The following is a 20986-nucleotide window of genomic DNA, read 5'->3' on the forward strand; positions in this document are numbered from 1 at the left end:
TTCTGCTGGAATGGCACCTGGAGCAGATTCCTGATTTTTTTTTTCCCCCTGGAATTTTGGGAATGGGGAGAGGAGAGGGTGGGAGAGGCTCAGGGAACGTTGGGTTTTGTTCTTGAAGTTGGGTGTTGCATTCCAGGCAGGCTGGTGGTTTTTCAGGGATTCCAGAAGTTCCAGGAATTTCAAGAATTCCACAGGTTTCAAGAATTCCAGGAGTTCCACACCCAGAGTTTTTCCCCAAGACAAGATTTGCACAATTTGGGTTTTCCTTGAAAAAACGGGACAAAATTCTGAATTTATTGAGAACCAAACAGAATTCCCAAATTCCTGAATAATCCAGGCACAATCCCATTTTCCAGCCTGGCTCTGGAAGTGATTTTCCAGGAATTCCATAATTTTCAGGAATTTCAGGAATTCCAGACCCAGAGTTTTTCCCCAAGACAAGATTTGCACAATTTGGGTTTTCCTTGAAAAAACAGGAGAGAATTCCCAATTTATTGAGAGCCAAACAGAAAATTCCACAGTTCCTGAATAATGCAGGCACAATTCCGTTCTCCCTGGAAGTCATTTTCTGGGAATTCCAGGAATTCCACAAGTTCCATCAATTCCAGGAATTCCACAAATTCCAGACCCTGACTTTCCCCAAGCTGAGACTTGCACAATTTGTCTGATTCTTGAGTAAACAAAAAAAAAAAAACAAAAAAAAACAAAAAACAAAAAAATCCCAATTTTTGGAATACTCCAGACCCAATCCTATTTTCCCAGCCCATTCCCAGAATTGTTTTCCTGGGGATTTGGGGGATTTTGGGAATTCTGCTGCTTCCTTGACGCCCTGCACGTACAGCAGCGTGCGGAAGCTGGTGAAGCTCAGCGCCGTGCAGTTCATGCTCAACAACCACACGGTGAGCCCCGCCCTCATTCCCAGGAAAAATTCCCACTCCTGGATCCCTTTGGAATTCCATCTTCTCTCTGAGTTCCTGAGCTGCTGGAGGAGAGAGATTTTGGGGTTTTTGGGGTTTTTTTGTAGGGATTTTTTGGTTTTATGGGGTTGGGGTTTGGTGGCGCTCCCCGTTCCCGAAGGATTTCTGCTCTCCCTGGAATCCAGGCTCATTCCCAGTGAATTCCCAGAGAATTCCCAGGTTTGGAGCAGCCTGGGATTGGGGGAGGTTGGGATTTGAGGTTGGGATTCCATCCTGTGGTGTTCCCCAGGCATTCCCAAAGAGGTTTTCCAGGAATTCCTTCAGTTCAGGGATGTTTTCCAGGAATTCCTGGAGTTAGGGAATATTTCCAGGCATTCCTGGAATTCCCAGGATGTGTTCCAGGCATTCCTGGAGTTAGGGAATGTTTGCCTGGCATTCCCAAGGTATTTTCCATGAATTCCTGGAGGTTTTCCAGTAATTCCAGGATATTTTCCAGGAATTCCTGGAGTTCAGGGATGATTTCCAGGCAATTCCAGGATTGTTTTCAGGCATTCCTGGCATTCCCAGCATATTTTCCAGGAATTCCTGGAGTTAGGGAATATTTCCAGGCATTCATGGAGTTCCCAGGAGGTTTTCCCTGAATTCCTGGAGATCAGGGATGTTTTCCAGGCATTCCTGAGATGTTTTCCAGGGATTCCTGGAGTTCAGGGATGATTTCCAAGCATTCCTGGAGTTCAGGATGTTTTCCAGGCATCCCCAGGATATTTTCCAGGGATTCCTGGGGCTCAGGGATGATTTTCCCTTTTCCAGAGCGAGCACTTTTCCTTCCTGGGCATCAACAACCAGTCCAACCTGACGGACATGCGCTGCCGCACCACCTTCTACACGGCCCTGGGCCGGCTCCTCATGGTGGATTTAGGTGATTCTCCAGGAATTCCAGCAGAATTCCAGAGTTTTGGGATCTGGGATCTGGGATTTGGGGAGCTGGAGCTTCACCAGGAAAGGGGGCTTGGGGTGGGAGAAGGAAAATGGGAAGTGGGAATGCTGAGAATAAAAATGGGGAGATGTTTTTCCATCCCAAAATTTGGGATCTGTTTTTCCCATCCCACCAAGATTTGAGGATGGAATAAAAAGATTTGGGATCAATTTTCCCTTAAAACTGGGAATAAATTTTTTCATGCTACCAAGATTTGGATTAAATTTTCCCATCCCAAGATTTGGGATCAGTTTTTTCCAGGGGGAGGACGAGGAACAGTCTGAGCAGGTCCTGAGGGGTTTTACATGGAATTCCCATGGATTTTCCCTGGAATTCCCATGGATGTTCCATGATTTTTTCCATGGATTTTCCATGATGTTTTCCAGGGGAGGATGAGGATCAGTACAAGCAGTTCCTGGGGGGGTTTTCCATGGAATTCCCATGGATTTTGCATGGATTTTCCATTATTTTTTCCATGGATTTTCCATGGTATTTTCCAGGGGAGGACAAGGATCGGTCTGAGCAGTTCCTGGGGGGTTTTTCCATGGAATTCCCATGGATTTTCCATTATTTTTTCCAGGGGAGGGCGAGGATCAGTCTGAGCAGTTCCTGGGGGATTTTTCCATGGAATTCCCATGGATTTTCCATGATTTTTTCCAGGGGAGGACGAGGATCAGTACGAGCAGTTCATGCTGCCCCTCACCGCTGCCTTCGAGACCGTGGCTCAGATGTTCAGCACCAACTCCTTCAACGAGCAGGAGGCCAAGGTCAGCCCGGGGGAATTCCCAATTCTCCCACTTCTCCGGGGTCTTCCCTGTGGGATTTGGGGGTTCTGAGGGAATTGGGATTGGTCCAGAGGGAATTGGGGGTGCCTGAATCCCTTGGGATCAGTCCAGAGGGAATTGGGATCAGTTTAATGGGAAATGGGATCAGTCCAGAGGAAACTGGGATCAGTTTAGTGGGAATTGGGGTTCCTGAATCCCTTGGGATCAGTCTAGAGGGAATTGGGATCAGTTCAATGGGAATTGGGGTTCCTAGATCCCTTGGGATCAATTTAGTGGGATTTGGGATCAGGTGTGCTCTGGAATGGGGGTGTCTGAATTTTGCTGTGTTTTATTCTTCTGTTTTATGTTTAATTTTGTTGTGTTCCTGTTCCCTGTCTGCCTGTTCCCATTCCTGGCTGTTCTTGTTCCCATTCCCACTCCCATTTGCTCCTGTTCCTGTTCCCGTTCCCATTCCTGTTCCCATTCCCATTTATCCCATTCCTGTTTCTCCCATTCCCGTTCCCAGCGCACTCTGGTGGGGCTGGTGCGGGACCTGCGCGGCATCGCCTTCGCCTTCAACGCCAAGAGCAGCTTCATGATGCTCTTCGAGTGGATGTATCCTGAAATCCCAGAAAATCCCAGGGAACACTCCCGAAATCCCCAGGGAGCACCCCCAGAAATATCCAAAAAATCCCCAGGGAACAACTCCAGAAATATCCCAAAAATCCTCCCCAAATCCCAAAAATCCTCAGGGAGCACCTGTAGAAATAGCCCAGGATAAATATCCCTGCTTTCTCCCAGGATAAAAAAACCCAAAAAACCACCAAATTTCACCCAGAATCATCACTACACTCCCCCTCTTTGCTGCCCATGTGGAATTCTCATTCCCTGCTGTCCTGGTTTGGAGGACAGGTGTCTGCTGAGAAAGGCAGGAGCCTCGCTTTGAAATGGAGAATAGAAACCCCCTCCCTCCAAATTATTATCATTTTGAAATCAAGGGGCTCTCAGGCAAAGCTATGGGAATAGGAATAACAGTTCTTTACTAGGGAAATTAAAATAGAAATACAGAATTCCAAAGAACAACCCCAAGCCCTGCCAGAGTCAGAATCCAAGCTGACAGCCGTCAGTCAGGCAGGGTGTTGGCAGCAGTCCCATCCCATGGTGGCTGCATCCTCCTGCAGTGACAGATGTGGCTCAGCTGGAGCAGTGCTCCTGGACAAGGTGCAGTTTCCCTCTGGAGCTCCAGGGATGATGTGGAAGGGTCTGGTTTTCCTCTGGGATCCAGTGGGAAAGGCTGCTCTGATGTTCCAAATCTCAGATTTGATCAGGGTAGGAAATGCTTGGCTCCTCCCCTGGCTGGAGCATCTCCCCATGGGATGATGGAATTTTATCAGCCGTGCCCTGGGACTCAGTGGCCATGGACAGGAGAGATCTCCTGGAGGGAGGATGGGCTGTGGAAAGATAAAGAACACTGCCCCAGCTGGTTTAACAGCTGGCCATGAACAGGAGATATCCCACAGAGATCAGGATCACTGCCACAGCTGGTTTAACTGCTGCTGACAGAACAGACATTTTTGATCACATCTTGTTTTATAACCCAAGACACCTGGGTATTTTTTGGGCTGGAAAAGTGGGAATTCCTTAATTTCCTGCAGTTACCCCTCGTACATGCCCATCCTGCAGAGAGCCATCGAGCTCTGGTACCACGACCCCGCCTGCACCACGCCCGTCCTCAAGCTCATGGCTGAGCTGGTCCACAACAGGTGAGAGTTCCCAAAAATCTGGGATTTCATGGAATTCTGCACCTTGGGATGGGGTGGGGTTATTCTCTGTTTTTCCCCATCCCCTGGATCCCCCCTGGCTCTCACATTCCCACTTTTCCCAGGTCCCAGCGGCTCCAGTTCGATGTCTCCTCTCCCAATGGGATCCTGCTCTTCCGGGAGACCAGCAAGATGATCACAACCTACGGTGAGGGAGCCCTGGAAAAACCCTGGAAAATTCTGGAAAACCTTGGATTCATCCATGGTTACATCCTGGAGAAATCCTGAATCGATCCATGGAAAAATCCTGGATTGATCCATGGAAAAATCCTGGAAAAATCCTGGAAAACCTTGGATTCATCCGTGGTTACATCCTGGGAAAATCCTGGATTGATCCATGGAAAAATCCTGGATTGATCCATGGAAAAACCCTGGAAAAATCCTGGAAAACCTTGGATTCATCCATGGTGGCATCCTGGAAAAATCCTGGATTCATCCATGGGAAAATCCTGGGAATATCCTGGATTCATCCATGGAAACATCCTGGGAACATTCTGGAAACATCCTGGATTCATCCATGGAAAAAATTCCCAAATTTTGGGTTGGGATGGACTTGAAATCCCATCCCAGTGCCCAAATTTAGGATGGGAATGGATTTTCACTCCCAGATTTTGGTTGGGAATGGATTTTCACTCCCAGATTTAGGATGGGAATGGATATTCAACACCAGATTTTGGATGGGAATGGATTTTCACTCCCAGATTCTGGATGGGAATGGATTTTCAGTCTGATTTTGGATGGGAGTGGATTTTCAGTCCAGTTTTGGACGGGAATGGATTTTCAGTCCCGGGGCGGTTTGGAACCCCTGGCTCGGTGACCCCAACCGGGAATTCCCGCAGGGAATCGCATCCTGACGCTGGGGGAGGTGCCCAAGGACCAGGTGTACGCGCTGAAGCTCAAGGGAATCTCCATCTGCTTCTCCATGCTGAAGGCGGCGCTGAGCGGCAGCTACGTCAACTTCGGCGTCTTCCGGCTCTACGGCGACGACGCGCTGGACAACGCGCTGCAGACCTTCATCAAACTGCTGCTGTCCATCCCCCACAGCGACCTGCTGGTCAGAGACAGTCCTCAGGGTTTGGGGTGTCACTGGGGTGTCACTGGGATTGGGGTGTCATTGGGATTGGGATCTCACAGGGATTGGGGTGTCCCACAAGGCGCTGCAGACCTTCATCAAACTGCTGCTGTCCATCCCCCACAGCGACCTGCTGGTCAGAGACTGGGGGAATCACAGGGATTGGGGTGTCACTGGGGTGTCACTGGGATTGGGGTGTCACAGGGATTGGGGTGTCGCTGGGGTGTCCCAGGGATTGGGGTATCACAGGGATTGGGATGTCATTGGGATTGGGATGTCACTGGGGTTGGGGTGTCACTGAGGTTTGGGAGTCACAGGGATTGATGTGTCACAGGGTTTGGGGTGTCACTGGGATTGAGGTGTCACTGGTATCACTGGGATTGAGGTGTCACAGGGATTGGGGTGTCACTGGTATCACAGGGAATGGGGTGTCACAGGGATTGGGGTGTCACTGAGGTTTGGGATGTCCCACAAGGAGCTGCAGACCTTCATCAAACTGCTGGTGTCCAGGAAAACCCCAAAAGGGGATTGACGAGGGGGAAAACAGAATTTTAGGGAGGGGGTGAGAAAATCCAGGAGAATTTTGGGAATGTTGAGCCTGGGATGGCTGAAGGGAGGTGGAATTGGAGGAGGATTTTTAGGAGGGGACTTTTCCGGGTTTTTCCCGCAGGATTACCCCAAGCTGAGCCAATCCTATTATTCCCTGCTGGAAGTGCTGACCCAGGACCACATGAACTTCATTGCCAGCCTGGAGCCCCACGTGATCATGTACATCCTGTCCTCCATCTCCGAGGGGCTCACCGCGCTGGGTAATGCGGGATTGGGGTGGGATTGGGGGTTGGGGATTTGGGGTTTGGGATTCTCCGAGGGGCTCACTGCGCTGGGTAATGCGGCATTGGGATGGGATTTGGGATTGGGGATTTGGGGTTTGGGGTTGGGATTGGGGATTGGGGTTTGGGATTGGGATTGGAGATTAGGATTCTTTGAGGGGCTCACCGTGCTGGGTAATGCGGGATTGGGGTTGGGATTTGGGGTTGGGGATTGGGATTGGGGTTTGGGTTCTCCAAGGGGCTCACCGCACTGGGTAATGCAGGATTGGGGATTGGGGTTTAGGGTTGGGGATTTGGGGATTGGGGTTTGGGGTTGGGATTGGGGATTTGGGGATTGGGATTGGGATTCAGGATTCTCCAAGGGGCTCACTGTGCTGGGTAATGTGGGATTGGGGTTGGGATTGGGGTTGGGATTTGGGATTGGGGATTGGGGTTTAGGGATTGGGATTCGGGATTCTCCGTGCTGGGTAATGCAGGATTTGGGGTTGGGATTTGGGATTGAGGATTTGGGGTTTGGAATTGGGGTTTGGGATTGGGATTCAGGATTCTCCAAGGGTCTCACGGCACTGGGTTATGCAGGATTTGGTTTGGGATTGGGATTTGGAGTTGGGATTTGGGATTGGGGATTGGGATTGGGGTTGGGATTGGGGATTTGGGGTTTGGGATTCTCCGAGGGGCTCTCACTGCGCTGGGTAATGTAGGATTTGGGTTGGGATTGGGATTGGGGTTAGGGGTTGGGATTGGGAATTGGGATTTCAGATTGGGATTTCAGATTGGGATTCAGGATTCTCTGAGGGGATCACTACGCTGGGTAATGCAGGATTGGGATTGGGGTTTGGGATTGGGGATTGGGGATTTGGGATTGGGATTCAGGATTCTCCGAGGGGCTCACCGCGCTGAGTAATGCGGGATTGGGATTGGGGATTGAGGTTTGGGGTTTGGGATTGGGGATTTGGGGTTTGGGATTTTCCGAGGGGCTCACCACGCTGGGTAATGCGGGATTGGGGTTTGGGATTGGGGATTTGGGGTTTGGGATTCTTCGAGGGGCTCACCACACTGGGTAATGCAGGATTGGGATGGGATTGGGGATTGGGATTTCAGATTGGGATTTGGGATTCTCCAAGGGGTAATCTGGGATTGGGATTCGGGAATTTTCAGGCACCATTTCAGACACCATGGTGTGCACAGGGTGCTGCTCCTGCCTGGACCTCATCATCACCCACCTGTTCAAAACCCCAAACCCCCATATTTCTCCATTTTAACCCCCAAAACCCCATTTGTAACCCCCCAGACACCATGGTGTGCACGGGGTGCTGCTCCTGCCTGGACCACATCGTCACCTACCTGTTCAAGCAGCTCTCGCGCAGCACCAAGAAGAGATCGACGCCGCTGGCGCAGGAGAGCGATCGCTTCCTGCACATCATGCAGCAGCACCCCGAGATGATCCAGCAGGTGAGCCCCACAAACACCTGGGGGGAAAAATACCTGGGGAGGGTAAAAATACCTGGGGAGACAAAAACTGTACCTGGGGAGGGAAAAAAATGGCTAGGGAGATAAAAAATGTACCTGGGGAGGGGGTAAAAATACTTGGGGTTGTAAAAATGCACCTGGGGAGGGTAAAGAAATACCTGGGGAGGGGGAAAAATACCTGGGGAGAGTAAAGAAATACCTGGGGAGGGGAAAAATGGCTGGGAAGACAAAAATGCACCTGGGGAGGGGGAAAAATGCACCTGGGGATGTAAAAATGCACCTGGGGAGGATAAATAAATACCTGGGGAGGGGGAAAATACTCCTGGGGTTGTAAAAATGTACCTGGGGAGGGTAAAGAAATACCTGGGGAGGGGAAAAATGTACCTGGGAAGGCAGAAAAAATACCTGGAGAGACAAAAAGTGTACCTGGGGAGGGGGAAAAAATACCTGGGGTTGTAAAAATGCACCTGGCGAGGGTAAGAAATACCTGGGGAGGGGTAAAAATGCACCTAGAGAGCCCCCAAAGACCCCCAAAAGTCACCTGGGCACCCCAAGAAGCAGCAGGGTTCCTGGGATTTGGGATTTGAGATTGATGGGATGGGCTCCAAGGGATGGGATTTATGGGATTGATGAGCTGGGATGGGATCCAAGGGATCCATGGGATTTGGGATGGGATTTGGAATGGGATCTGTGGGGATGGGATGGGATTTGGGATTGGATTTGGGCTGGGATGGGATCTATGGGATTGGGATAGGATTTGGGATTTGAGATTGAATTTGGGCTGGGTTGGGATCCATGGGATTGGGATGGGATTTGGGATTTGAGATTGGATATGGGATGGGATGGGATGGGATGGGATGGGATGGGATGGGATGGGATGGGATGGGATGGGATGGGATGGGATGGGATCCATGGGATTGGGACGACATTTGGGATTTGAGATTGGATTTGGGATGGGATCCATGATTGGGATTGTGCTGTGATCCATGTTCTGGGATGAGGGTCTTTAACCCTTTGGTGCCCAGATGCTCTCCACGGTGCTGAACATCATCATCTTCGAGGACTGCCGCAACCAGTGGTCCATGAGCCGGCCCCTGCTCGGCCTCATCCTGCTCAACGAGAAGGTGAGGGCTGCTGGGGCAGGAACGGCTCCCGGAAAATCCTCGGGATGGTCCCAGGGATGGGAACATCCTTGGGATGATCCAAAGGATGGAATGATCCTTGGGATGATCCTTGGGATGGAATGATCCTTGGGATGGTCCTTGGGATGGAATGATCCTTGGGGTAAGCCTTGGGGTGATCCCATGGATGAAATTATCCTTGGGATGGTCCTTGGATGGTCCAATGGATGGAATGATCCTTGTGATGATCCAAAGGATGGGATGATCCTTGGGATGATCCTTGGAGTGATCCTTAGGATGATCTTTGGGATGTCCCATGGCCGTGATGATCCTTGGAATGATCCCAACATTAGAATGATCCTTGAAATAATCCAATGACCATGATGATCCTTGGAATGATCATATCAATTCCCATGGCTGGGATCATCCTTGGAATGATCCTTGTGATGATCCTTGGGATGATCCTTGGAGTGATCCTTAGGATGATCTTTGGAATGTCCCATGGCTGGGATGATCCTTGGGATGATCCTTGGGACCATCCTTGGAATGATTCCATGGATGGAATGATTCTTGGAATAATCCAATAGCCATGATGATCCTTGGAATGATTGTATCAATTCCCATGGCTGGGATCATCCTTGGAATGATCCTTGGGATGATCCCATGGCCACAATGATCCTTGGAATGATCTCATGGATGGAATGATCCTTGGGATGATCCTTGGGATGATTCAATGGATGGAATGATCCTTGGGATGATCCTTGGGATGATTCAATGGATGGAATGATCCTTGGATGGTCCAGTGGATGATCCCATGGATGGAATGATCCTTAGATGGTCCAATGGATGGAATGATCCTTGGGATGATCCTTGGGATGTCCCATGGCTGGGATGATCCTTGGGATGATCCTGTGGATGGAATAATCCTTGGGATGATCCTTGGGATGAGTCGATGGATGGAATGATCCTTGGGGTGATCCAATGGCTGGGACCATCCTTGGAATGATCCTTGGGATGCCCAAGGCCAAGATCATCTCTGGAATGTCCCGTGGCCGGGATGGTCCTTGGGATGATCCTTGGGATGTGCATGGCTGGGATCATCTCCGGAATGTCCCATGGCTGGGATGATCCTTGGGATGATCCTTGGGATGTGCATGGCTGGGATCATCTCTGGAATGTCCCATGGCTGGGATGATCCTTGGGATGATCCTGGGCTGAGTTAACCCCTGGCTGCCCGCAGTACTTCTCGGACCTGCGGAACAGCATTGTGAACAGCCAGCCCCCCGAGAAGCAGCAGGCCATGCACCTGTGCTTCGAGAACCTGATGGAGGGCATCGAGCGCAACCTGCTCACCAAGAACCGCGACAGGTGAGAGTGAGATTTATGGGATTTATGGGATTTATGGGACTTATGGGGTTTATGGGATGTGGGGCATTGAGTGCAACCTGCTCACCAAGAACCGTGACAGGTGGGGATACAGGGTGTGGGATTTATGGGATATGGGGTTTATGGGGTGTGGGGCATTGAGCGCAACCTGCTCACCAAGAACCGCGACAGGTGGGTGTGAGATTTATGGGATTTATGGGATTTATGGGATTTATGGGATATAGGGCATCGAGCGCAACCTGCTCACCAAGAACCGCGACAGGTGAGAGTGAGATTTATGGGATTTATGGGATTTATGGGATTTATGGGATTTGTGGGATGTGGGGCATCGAGCGCAACCTGCTCACCAAGAACCGCGGACAGGTGAGGATACAGGGTGTGGGATTTATGGGATTTGTGGGATTTATGGGATGTGGGGCATCGAGCGCAACCTGCTCACCAAGAACCGCGACAGGTGAGAGTGAGATTTATGGGATTTATGGGATTTATGGGATTTATGGGATTTATGGGATGTGGGGCATTGAGTGCAACCTGCTCACCAAGAACCGCGACAGGTGGGTGTGAGATTTATGGGACTTATGGGGTTTATGGGATGTGGGGCATTGAGTGCAACCTGCTCACCAAGAACCGCGACAGGTGAGAGTGAGATTTATGGGATTTATGGGATTTATGGGATTTATGGGGTTTATGGGATGTGGGGCATTGAGTGCAACCTGCTCACCAAGAACCGCGACAGGTGGGGATACAGGGTGTGGGATTTATGGGATATGGGGTTTATGGGGTGTGGGGCATCGAGCGCAACCTGCTCACCAAGAACCGCGGACAGGTGAGGATACAGGGTGTGGGATTTATGGGATTTGTGGGATTTATGGGATGTGGGGCATCGAGCGCAACCTGCTCACCAAGAACTGCAACAGGTGGGTGTGGGGTGTGGGATTTATGGGATATGGGATGGGATGGGAGCTTACCCACAGGTATTTCCCACCACACCTGCCACAACCCCAGGGTACTCCTGGGACACTCCCAGGGATGGAGGAACCCCCAATTTCCCCAGAATCTGGAATTGTGCAATTCTGAGCTCACACCTCTCTCATTTCCCCTCTCAGCATTCCTGTGCAATTCTGAGCTCTCCCATTTCCCCCAGAATCTGGAATTGTGCAATTCTGAGCTCACACCTCTCTCATTTCCCCTCTCAGCATTCCTGTGCACTCCTGAATTCTCCCATTTTTCCCCAGGTTCACCCAGAACCTCTCAGCATTCCTGTGCAATCCTGAATTCTCCCATTTTTCCCCAGGTTCACCCAGAACCTCTCAGCATTCCGGAGGGAGGTCAACGACTCCATGAAGAACTCGAGCTACGGCGTCAACAGCAACGACATGATGAGCTGACAGCAGCCAGGAAAAACCCCAAAAAACCCAAAAAAACCCCAAAAAACCCCAAACCCCAGCGAGGAGGGAGCAGCAGGTTCAGCTCACCTGGCCAGGTGTTTTTCCTGTGGGGAAGGGACAGAATCCAGGTGCAGGAATTCCAAGGTGTTGTCTCTCTCTCTTTTTCTCTTTTTTCTCTCTCTCAAATTTTTTTTTTTTTTTGTTTCCTTCCCCTCCTGGTTGGAATGTGGAACCCGCCAGCTCTGCTGAGAGAAAAGCCTGCCTTGTATAAAAAAAAACAAACAGACAAAAAAAAAAAAAAATGTACATTTTTTCATAACATTTTGGAGCAAGGTTTATATTGAGTTTCAGAAAAACGAGAGAAAAAAAAAATTAAAAAAAAAAAAAAAGACAAAAAAAGGCGAAAAAAAACGACAAAAAAAAACCACACAAAAACCAAAATGATTTAAAAAAAAAAAAAAAACAAAAAGGATAAAAAAAAAAAACAAAGTGTGATTGAAATTTTTACAGAGTCTGGTGCAGCCAGTGCTGGTGTGAGGGTTGTGAGTGTGTGAGGAAAGTGTGGCCTGAAGCTTTACTGGGCAAGGGGTGGCTGTGTGAAAGTGCAGAGATTATTTAGTGAGACAAGCTGTAGAGAGAAGCAAAAAAAAAAAACTCAAACAACACAAAAAAAAAAAAAATTAAAAAAAAATTAAAAAAAATAAAAAGAATAATAATAAAAATAAAAATAATAAAAAAATACACCACAAAAAAAAAAGGCATTGTAAAATTCCAAATGTATATTTTTTCTTATTAAGCCTCCCCCCACCTCAAAAAAAAAAAAAAAAAAAAGAAAAAAAAATTTCAAATCCCAAATTCCCGACCCCGTCTCACCCTCGTTCTTGGGAACTCGAAGCCATGGCGTGACCCCTGTGACCTCTGTGACCCCTACATGACCCCCATGTGACCCTGTGACCCCCTTGTTCGTGTTTGCTCTGGGTGTCCCCTCCCCTCCCCTGTGGCACTGACCCCAAACAGGGCCCTACCCCTCTTTTTCCTCCTTTTCCATTCCCTTTTTCCTCTTCTTTTCCATCCCTTTTTCCTTTTTTTTACTCCCTTTCCAATCCCCTTTTCCTCCTTTTTTTCCTCCCTTTCCATTCCCTTTTTCCTTTTTTTTCCTCCCTTTCCAATCTCCTTTTCCTCTTTATTTCCTCCTTTTCCATCCTTTTTCTCCTCCCTTTCCAAGCTTTTTCTCTTCCTCCTCCTTTTCCATCCTTTTTCTCCTTCTCCTCCTCCATCCAATTTTCCCTCCTTCTCCTCCTTTTCAATCCCTTTTATTCCCCCTCCTCCTTTTCCATTCTTTTCTCTTCCTTTCCCATCCCCTTTTTCCCCTTTCCATCCCTCTTTTCCTCCTTTTCAATCCCTTTTTTCCCCCTTCTCCTCCTTTTCCCTTCATTTTTCCCCTCCTTTTCCATCCCTTTTTTCCTCCTTCTCTTCCCTTTCCCACCCTTTTTTTTCCCATTTTTTTCCCTTTTTACCCCTTTCCCATTCCTTTTTTCCCATTTTTTCCCCTTTCCCATCCCTTTTTTCCCATTTTTTCCCCTTTCCCCTCCCTTTTTTCCCATTTTTTTCCCTTTTTCCCCCCATTTTGGGGCTGCAGCAGCCCCTGGGAAGGAACAAAATCCCCGCGGGGCCGCCCCGAGCCGGGCTTGGGATGGGGGCACTGGGAGGACTGGGATGGACTGGGATAAACTGGGATGGACTGGGATGGACTGGGGGGTTCCCCTTTTCCTGCCCCCCCGTTGCTGCTGCTCTGATCCCTCAAACCCCTCCCAATTTATTTTATTTTTTATTTTTTATTTTATTTTATTTCCATTCGGGATCTGGTTTGAGCTGGGCTTTGGCTGGGTTTAGGCGGGGTCTGGGCCGGGTTTAGCAGGGTCTGGGCCGGGTTTAGGCGGGGTCTGGGCCGGGTTTAGGCTGGCTCTGGGTGGGTTTGGGTTGTTTTTCTCCCCTCCCCGTGGGCAGGCCGGGCTGTTCTCGCTGCCGTGTGCGCGTTGTGACTGCAAATAAAAACCGATGGTTTGTACTGAGCCGGCTCTGGACTCGGGGGGCACCCCAAAAATTCGGGGGGACCCCAAAAACACTGAGAGACACCCCAAAAACACTGAGAGACACCCCAAAAACACTGAGAGTGACCCCAAAAACACTGAGAGACACCCCAAAAACACTGAGAGACACCCCAAAAACACTGAGAGTGACCCCAAAAACACTGAGAGACACCCCAAAAACACTGAGAGTGACCCCAAAAACACTGAGAGACACCCCAAAAACACTGAGAGACACCCCAGAAACACTGAGAGTGACCCCAAAAACACTGAGAGACACCCCAAAAACACTGAGAGTGACCCCAAAAACACGGGGGGAACCCCAGCACATTGAGACTCACCCCATAACCCCGAGAGTCTTCCCTGCACCCCAAATTTCTTCCCAGAACCCCAAGATTCCCCCCCAGGACCCCGAGATCTCCCCCCGAGCTCTTCCCCAGAACTCCCAAAATTTCCCCCAGCACCCCAAAACCCCCAAAATCCCATTTAACCCAAAACCCCCAAAATCCCATTTAACCCCAAAATCCAATTTAACCCTATAAAATCCCATTTATCCCCAAACTCCCATTAAACCCCAAAAATCCCAAACTCCCATTTAACCCAAAACCCCCAAATCCCATTTAACCAAAAACCCCCAAATCCAATTTAATCCCATTTAACCTAAAATCCCCAAATCCCATTAAACCCCAAACCCCCAAAATCCCATTTAACAGCGACCCCAAACACCGAGATCGGGATTTTCAAATCTTTATTTCCATCTCCAGCCCTTCCAGAGATTTCCTAAAATCTGCAGCAGGGGCTGGTTCCCCTCAGATGGAGATTTAGGGTCCCAAAATCCCCCCAGGGATCTTCCCTTTCTCTTTCCCCTTTTCCCAATCAAACCCCAAACTCAAAAATCCAATTTAACCCCAAAATGCCATTTAACCCAAAACCCCAAAATCCAATTTAATCCAAAATCCCAAAACACAATTTAACCCCAAACCCCCAAGATTCCATTAAACCCAAACCCCCAAACTCCCATTTAACCCCAAAACCCCAAAATGCAATTTAATCCAAAACCCCCAAAATACAATTTAACCTCCAAACCCCCAAACTCCCATTTAACCCAAAACCCCAAATTCCAATTTAACCCAAAATCCCATTTAACCCAAAACCCCAAATCCAATTTAACCCCAAATCCCATTAAACCCAAAAACCCCAAATCCAATTTAACCCCAAAATCCCATTTAACAGCGACCCCAAACACCAAAATCAGGATTTTCAAATCTTTATTTCCATCTCCAGCCCTTCCAGAGATTTCCCAAAATCTACAGTGGGGCTCAGATGGAGATTTGGGGTCCCCAAATCCCCCCAGGGATCTCCCCTTTCTCTTTCCCCTTTTCCCAATCAAACCCCAAACTCAAAAATCCAATTTAACCCCAAATTCCATTTAACCCCAAACTCCCATTTAACCCAAAACCCCAAAATCCAATTTAATCCAAAATTCCAAAACACAATTTAACCCCCAAAATCCCAAAATCCCATTTAACCCAAAACCCCCAAACTCCCATTTAACTCCAAAACCCCAAAATCCAATTTAACCCCAAAATCCCATTTAACCCAAAACCCAAACTCCCATTTAACCCCAAAATGCAATTTAACCTCCAAACCCCCAAATCCCATTTAACCCAAAAACCCCAAATCCAATTTAACCCCAAATCCCATTTAACCCAAAAACCCCAAATTCCAATTTAACCCAAAATCCCATTTAACCCAAAACCCCAAATTCCAATTTAACCCCAAAATCCCATTTAACAACGACCCCAAACACCAAAATCAGGATTTTCAAATCTTTATTTCCATCTCCAGCCCTTCCAGAGATTTCCCAAAATCTCAGATGGAGTTTTGGGGTCCCCAAATCCCCCAAATCCCCCAAATCCCGAGCTCATCCCGATTTCCTGAACACGCCGTCGTTGCAGCCCTCCCTGTTCCGCGCGATCTCGATGGCGAAGAATTGGATCCTGGGGGCTGCAAAATGAGGGGGGGGAAAAAGCTCAGGGGGGGCTCAGGGGGTGGAGACCCCTGACCCCAATTCCCACCCCAAATGGGGTTTGGTTCCCACCCTAAATGGGTTTTTTTTCCCACTGAAAATGGGGTTTTTCCACTAAAAATGGTGTTTTTTCATCAATAAAAATATTGTTTTCTCACCAAAATGCTGGTTTTTTCCACCAAAAATTTTGGGGTTTTTCCCAGAAAAAATTATGGGGTTTTCCTAGCAAAAACTCCCACCCTAAATGGGGTTTTTTCCCCACTGAGAATGGGGTTTTCCCCCTAAAAATTGTGGTTTTTCATCAATAAAAATGTTGGTTTTTCACCAAAAATGCCGTTTTTTCCTATGGAAAATGCTTTTTTTTCCCACCAAACATGGTGCTGTTTTCCCCCCAAAATTTTGGGTTTTCCCCACCAATGATGGAGTTTTTCCCAAAAAAATCCCATTTCCCCCCTCACCAAATCCCATTTTCTACCACCCACGATGGAGTTTCTCCCCAAAATCCCATTTTTTTCCCCAAAAATCTCTTTTTTTTCCCCCAAATTCCATTTTTTCCCCCAAATCCCATTTTTTCCCCACTCAGAATAGAGTTTTCCCCAAAATCCCATTTTTTTCCCCAATTCCCATTATTTTCCCCCACCCAGGATGGAGTTTTCCCCCCAAATCCCATTTTTTTTCCCCCAAAAATCTCATTTTTTTCCCTAAAATCCCATTTTTTTCCCCAAAAATCTCTTTTTTTTTCCCCAAAAACCCAATTTTTTTTCCCAAAATCCCATTTTTTCCCCCAAATCCCATTTTTTTTCCCCACCCAGGATGGAATTCTCCTCGCTGTACTCCCCGCTCGAGTCCAGGCGCAGCAAAGTCCCGAAGTTGAAATCCGGGAGCAGCTCCTGGAAGCTGAGGCAGAACGGGCGCCACTTCTGCAGGGAAAGGGTTAAACACAACTGGGACACAAATCCTTGGGGAAAGAATTGGGAATCCCAGGGAAATTCCAGGAAAATAACGGGAAAGTCCCAGGAAAAAAATGAGATAATTCAGGAAAAAAAATGGAAAAATCCCATTAAAAAATGGGAAAATCCCATTAAAAATCTCAGGAAAAAGGGAGAAAATCTCATTAAAAATGGGGGGAATATCCCAGGGAAATGGGAAAATCACAGAGAAAATCCTAGGGAAAAGGGAAAAGTCCCAAGGAAAATCCCAGGGAAATGGGGAGAAATCCCAGGAAAAAAAATGGGATAATCCCAGGAAAAAATGAGAAAAATCCCAGGAAAAAAAAATGGAGAAAATCCCAGAAAAAAACTGGGACAATCCCATTAAAAAATGAGAAAATCCCAGGAAAAAGAAGGAAAATCCCAGGGAAAAATGGGAAAATCCCAGGGAAAAATCCCAGAAAAAAAAAATAAGAAAAATCCCAGAAAAAACTGGAAAAATCCCAGAAACAAAATGAGAAAATCCCATAAAAAAACTGGAAAAATCCCCCCCCACCAAAAAAGAGAAAATCCCAGGAAAAAAAAAGAGAAAATCCCAGAAAAAAATGAGAAAAACCCAGAAAAAAAATGGCAAAATCCCATTAAAAAATAGTAAAATCCCGGAAAAAAAATGGAGAAAATCCCATTAAAAAAACAGGAAAAATCCCATTAAAAAATGAGAAAATCCCAGGAAAAAAAGAGAAAATCCAGGAAAAAAAAATTGTAAAATCCCACAAAAAATGGGAAAAATCCCAGAAAAAACCTGAGAAAATCCCATAAAAAAACTGGAAAAATCCCATTAAAAAAAGAGAAAATCCAGGAAAAAAAAAAGGTAAAATCCCATTAAAAAATGGGAAAAATCCCATTAAAAAACTGGAAAAATCACAGAAAAAAAAAAGAGAAAATCCCATTAAAAAAGTGAAAATGCCCAAACCTCCTTGGCCGCCTCCGATTTGAGCTCCTCGGGGTCCAGCACGTCCACGCGCAGCTCGGGGAAGTTTTTCCGGAACTCTCTGTAGATCCGCTCGTCCAGCGGGGTCAGGCTCAGCCCCCGCGGCTCCACCGACTGCAGCAGCTGGGGGGGACCAAAAATCAGGGATAAAAACCCAAAATAATCAGGGATAAAACCCCAAAACAGAGATATAAACCCCATAAAATCAGTGAAAAAAACACCAAAAATCAGGGATATAAACCCAAAATAATCAGGGATAAAACCCCAAAACAGAGATATAAACCCCATAAAATCAGGGATAAAAACCCAAAATAATCAGGGATAAAAACCCAAAATAATCAGGGATAAAACCCCAAAACAGAGATATAAACCCCATAAAATCAGTGAAAAAAACACCAAAAATCAGGGATAAAAACCCAAAATAATCAGGGATAAAACCCCAAAACAGAGATATAAACCCCATAAAATCAGGGATAAAAACCCAAAATAATCAGGGATAAAACCCACAAACAGAGATATAAACCCCATAAAATCAGGGATATAAACCCAAAATAATCAGGGATAAAACCCTCAAAAATCAGGGATAAAACTCCCAAAAATCAGGGATAAAAACTCCAAAAATCAGGGATAAAACCCTCAAAAATCAGGGATAAAACTCCCAAAAATCAGGGATAAAAACTCCAAAAATCAGGGATAAAAACCCCAAAATAATCAGGGATAAAACCCCCATAAAAACAGGGATAAAACCCCAGAATAATCAGGGATATAAACCCCAAAAACAGAGATAAAAACCCCAAAATAATCAGGGATAAACCCCCAAAAATCAGGGATATAAACCCCCAAAAATCAGCAATATAAACCCCAAAATCAGGGATAAAACCCCATAAAAACAGCTCTAAAACCCCAAAAAATCAGCAATAAAAACCCCAAAAACCAGGGATAAAACCCCAAAAATCAGAGATATAAACCCCAAAAATCAGAGATATAAACCCCAAAAATCAGAGATATAAACCCCCAGTAACAGAGGTAAAAACCCCAAAAATAAAGGATAAAACCCCCAAAAATCAGGGATAAAACCCCCCAAAATCAGAGATATAAACCCCAAAATAATCAAGGATAAAACCCCCCAAAATCAGGGATATAAACCCCAAAATAATCAGGGATAAAACCCCCCAAAATCAGGGATATAAACCCCAAAATAATCAGGGATAAAACACCAAAAATCAGGGATAAAACCCCATAAAAACAGGGATAAAAACCCAAAATAATCAGGGGTAAAACCCCAAAAATCAGCGATATAAACCCCAAAAATCAGCAATAAAACCCCCAAAAATCAGGGATAAAATCCACAAAAATCAGGGATAATACTCCCAAAAATCGGCGATATAAACCCAAAAACAGAGATAAAAGCCCCAAAAATCAGAGATAAAACCCCCCAAAAATCAGGGATAAAACCCCAAAAAATCAGCAATATAAACCCCAAAAATCAGCTATATAAACACCAAAAATCACAGATAAAACCCCCAAATCAGACATAAAAACCCCATAAAAACAGGGATAAAACCCCAAAAATCAGGGATATAAACACCAAAAATCAGCAATATAAACCCCCAAAATCAGCAATATAAACCCCCAAAAATCAGGGATAAAACCCCATAAAAACAGCACTAAAATCCCCAAAAATCAGTCATATAAACCCCATAAACCAGAGATAAAACCCCAAAAACAGAGATAAAAACTCACGTTGAAGTGCACCTGGGCGTGCTGGTGAGCGCGCTCGGCCCAGGCCAGCTCCAGCCGGGGCTGCAGGGACAGGGACAGGGACAGGGACGGGGACAGGGACAGGGCTGGCACCGAGGGGAGGGGGCACCAGTGCCACCAGTGCTCCCAGTAACCCCCAGTGCTCCCAGTGCCTCCCAGTTATCCCCAGTAACCCCCAATGCCACCGGTGCTCCCAGTGCTTCCAGTAACCCCCAATGCCACCAGTGCCCCCAGTGCCTCCCAGTTACCCCCAGTAACCCCCAGTGCCGGGCAGGGACGGGGCTGGCACCGAGGGGAGGGGGCACCAGTGCCACCAGTACTCCCAGTGCCTCCCAGTGCTCCCAGTGCTCCCAAGTAACCCCCAGTGCCACCAGTGCCTCCAGTTACCCCCAGTGTCCCCAGTGCTTCCCAGTTACGCCCAGTGCCTCCCAGTGGCCCCCAAGTGCCTTCCAGTGCCTCCCAGTTACCACCAGTGTTCCCAGTGCCCCCAGTCCCCCCTAGTTCTCCCAGTCCCTTCCAGTCCCCCACTCTCCCCAGTCCCCCCAATCCCTCCACTCCCCCCAGTCCCCCCCAGTCCCCCCAGTTCTCCCACTCCCCCCAGTCCCTCCCAGTCCCCCCAGTTCTCCCACTCCCCCCAGTCCCTCCCAGTCCCCCCAGTTCTCCCAGTCCCCCCAGTCCCCCCCAGTTCTCCCACTCTCCCCAGTCCCTCCCAGTCCCCCCAGTCCCCCCAGTCTCTCCCAGTCCCCCCAGTTCCCCCAGTCGCTCACGTCGTTCCCGTAGCTCTCCGCGGGCAGGGTCAGAGCCTGAGCGGCCGCCGCGGCCTCGCCGGGACCCTGGGGGGGGACACGGGGCTGCGACACCGCGGGGACACCCCGGGGACACAGCGGGGACACCCCGGGACACCCCGAACCCCCCCAGTTCCCCCCAGTTCCCCCCAGTCTCACCAGTCCCGCCAGCCCCAGCGCCGCCATCGCTGCCGGAAGGGGAGGGACAGACGGACAGGGGGAGGGACAGAGGGACAGGGGAGGGACAGAGGGACAGGGGAGGGACAGGGGAGGGACAGACGGACAGGGGAGGGACAGACGGACAGGGGAGGGACAGGGGAGGGACAGGGGAGGGACACAGGGACAGAGGGTCAGGGGAGGGACAGACGGACAGGGGAGGGACAGACGGACAGGGGAGGGACAGGCGGACAGGGAGGGACAGAGGGACAGGGGAGGGACAGGGGAGGGACAGAGGGACAGACGGACAGGGGAGGGACAGACGGACAGGGAGGGACAGAGGGACAGGGGAGGGACAGGGGAGGGACAGAGGGACAGGGAGGGACAGAGGGAGGGACAGGCGGACACGTGCGGCGAGGAAACACGAGGGGATCGAGGGGACACGAGGAGATCGAGGGACACGAGAGGACACGGAGGGACAGGGGGACACGACGGGACATGGAG

The 20986-nt window shown here is 48.4% G+C and overlaps 2 protein-coding genes across 3 annotated transcripts in view; one reads left to right on the top strand and one right to left on the bottom strand.

The window, feature by feature from the left end:
* The window catches only part of XPO7 (exportin 7), a 36532-nt gene extending 24562 nt beyond the window's left edge, over positions 1-11970 (top strand). For both annotated transcript variants that reach the window (XM_033081352.2, XM_033081353.2), the window contains exons 17-28: positions 836-899; positions 1728-1836; positions 2554-2660; positions 3184-3272; positions 4313-4420; positions 4543-4625; positions 5317-5531; positions 6220-6358; positions 7671-7831; positions 8875-8973; positions 10211-10338; positions 11651-11970. In XM_033081352.2, the coding sequence (XP_032937243.1) occupies positions 836-899; positions 1728-1836; positions 2554-2660; positions 3184-3272; positions 4313-4420; positions 4543-4625; positions 5317-5531; positions 6220-6358; positions 7671-7831; positions 8875-8973; positions 10211-10338; positions 11651-11744 (1396 nt within the window). In that variant the 3' untranslated portion in view covers positions 11745-11970. The remainder of the gene's footprint in view (positions 1-835; positions 900-1727; positions 1837-2553; positions 2661-3183; positions 3273-4312; positions 4421-4542; positions 4626-5316; positions 5532-6219; positions 6359-7670; positions 7832-8874; positions 8974-10210; positions 10339-11650) is intronic.
* A 3676-nt stretch (positions 11971-15646) lies between these two features.
* Positions 15647-20579, bottom strand: PBDC1 (polysaccharide biosynthesis domain containing 1). The gene is made up of 6 exons (XM_033081424.1): positions 20486-20579; positions 20309-20374; positions 19524-19583; positions 17763-17903; positions 16669-16780; positions 15647-15838 (listed from the first exon to the last, which is right to left on the bottom strand). Exons 1-6 carry the CDS (start codon positions 20510-20512, stop codon positions 15756-15758), a joined length of 489 nt encoding a protein of 162 aa, XP_032937315.1. The 5' UTR covers positions 20513-20579; the 3' UTR covers positions 15647-15755.
* Between the last annotated feature and the right edge of the window lie 407 nt (positions 20580-20986).

The sequence above is a fragment of the Catharus ustulatus genome, chromosome 27 (assembly GCF_009819885.2).
Source record: "Catharus ustulatus isolate bCatUst1 chromosome 27, bCatUst1.pri.v2, whole genome shotgun sequence".
NCBI classification, from domain to species: Eukaryota; Metazoa; Chordata; class Aves; order Passeriformes; family Turdidae; genus Catharus; species Catharus ustulatus.

What these genes read in the sequence shown, in the direction of transcription:
- PBDC1 (XM_033081424.1), bottom strand. Translation starts at nt 20,512, where the DNA reads ATGGCGGCGCTGGGGCTGGCGGGACTG. An exon ending in CGGAGAGCTACGGGAACGAC is followed by an intron (nt 19,584 to 20,308) that starts GTGAGCGACTGG and finishes CTGTCCCTGCAG; the next exon opens with CCCCGGCTGGAGCTGGCCTG. An exon ending in CGAGGAGAATTCCATCCTGG is followed by an intron (nt 15,839 to 16,668) that starts GTGGGGAAAAAA and finishes CTCATTTTGCAG; the next exon opens with CCCCCAGGATCCAATTCTTC.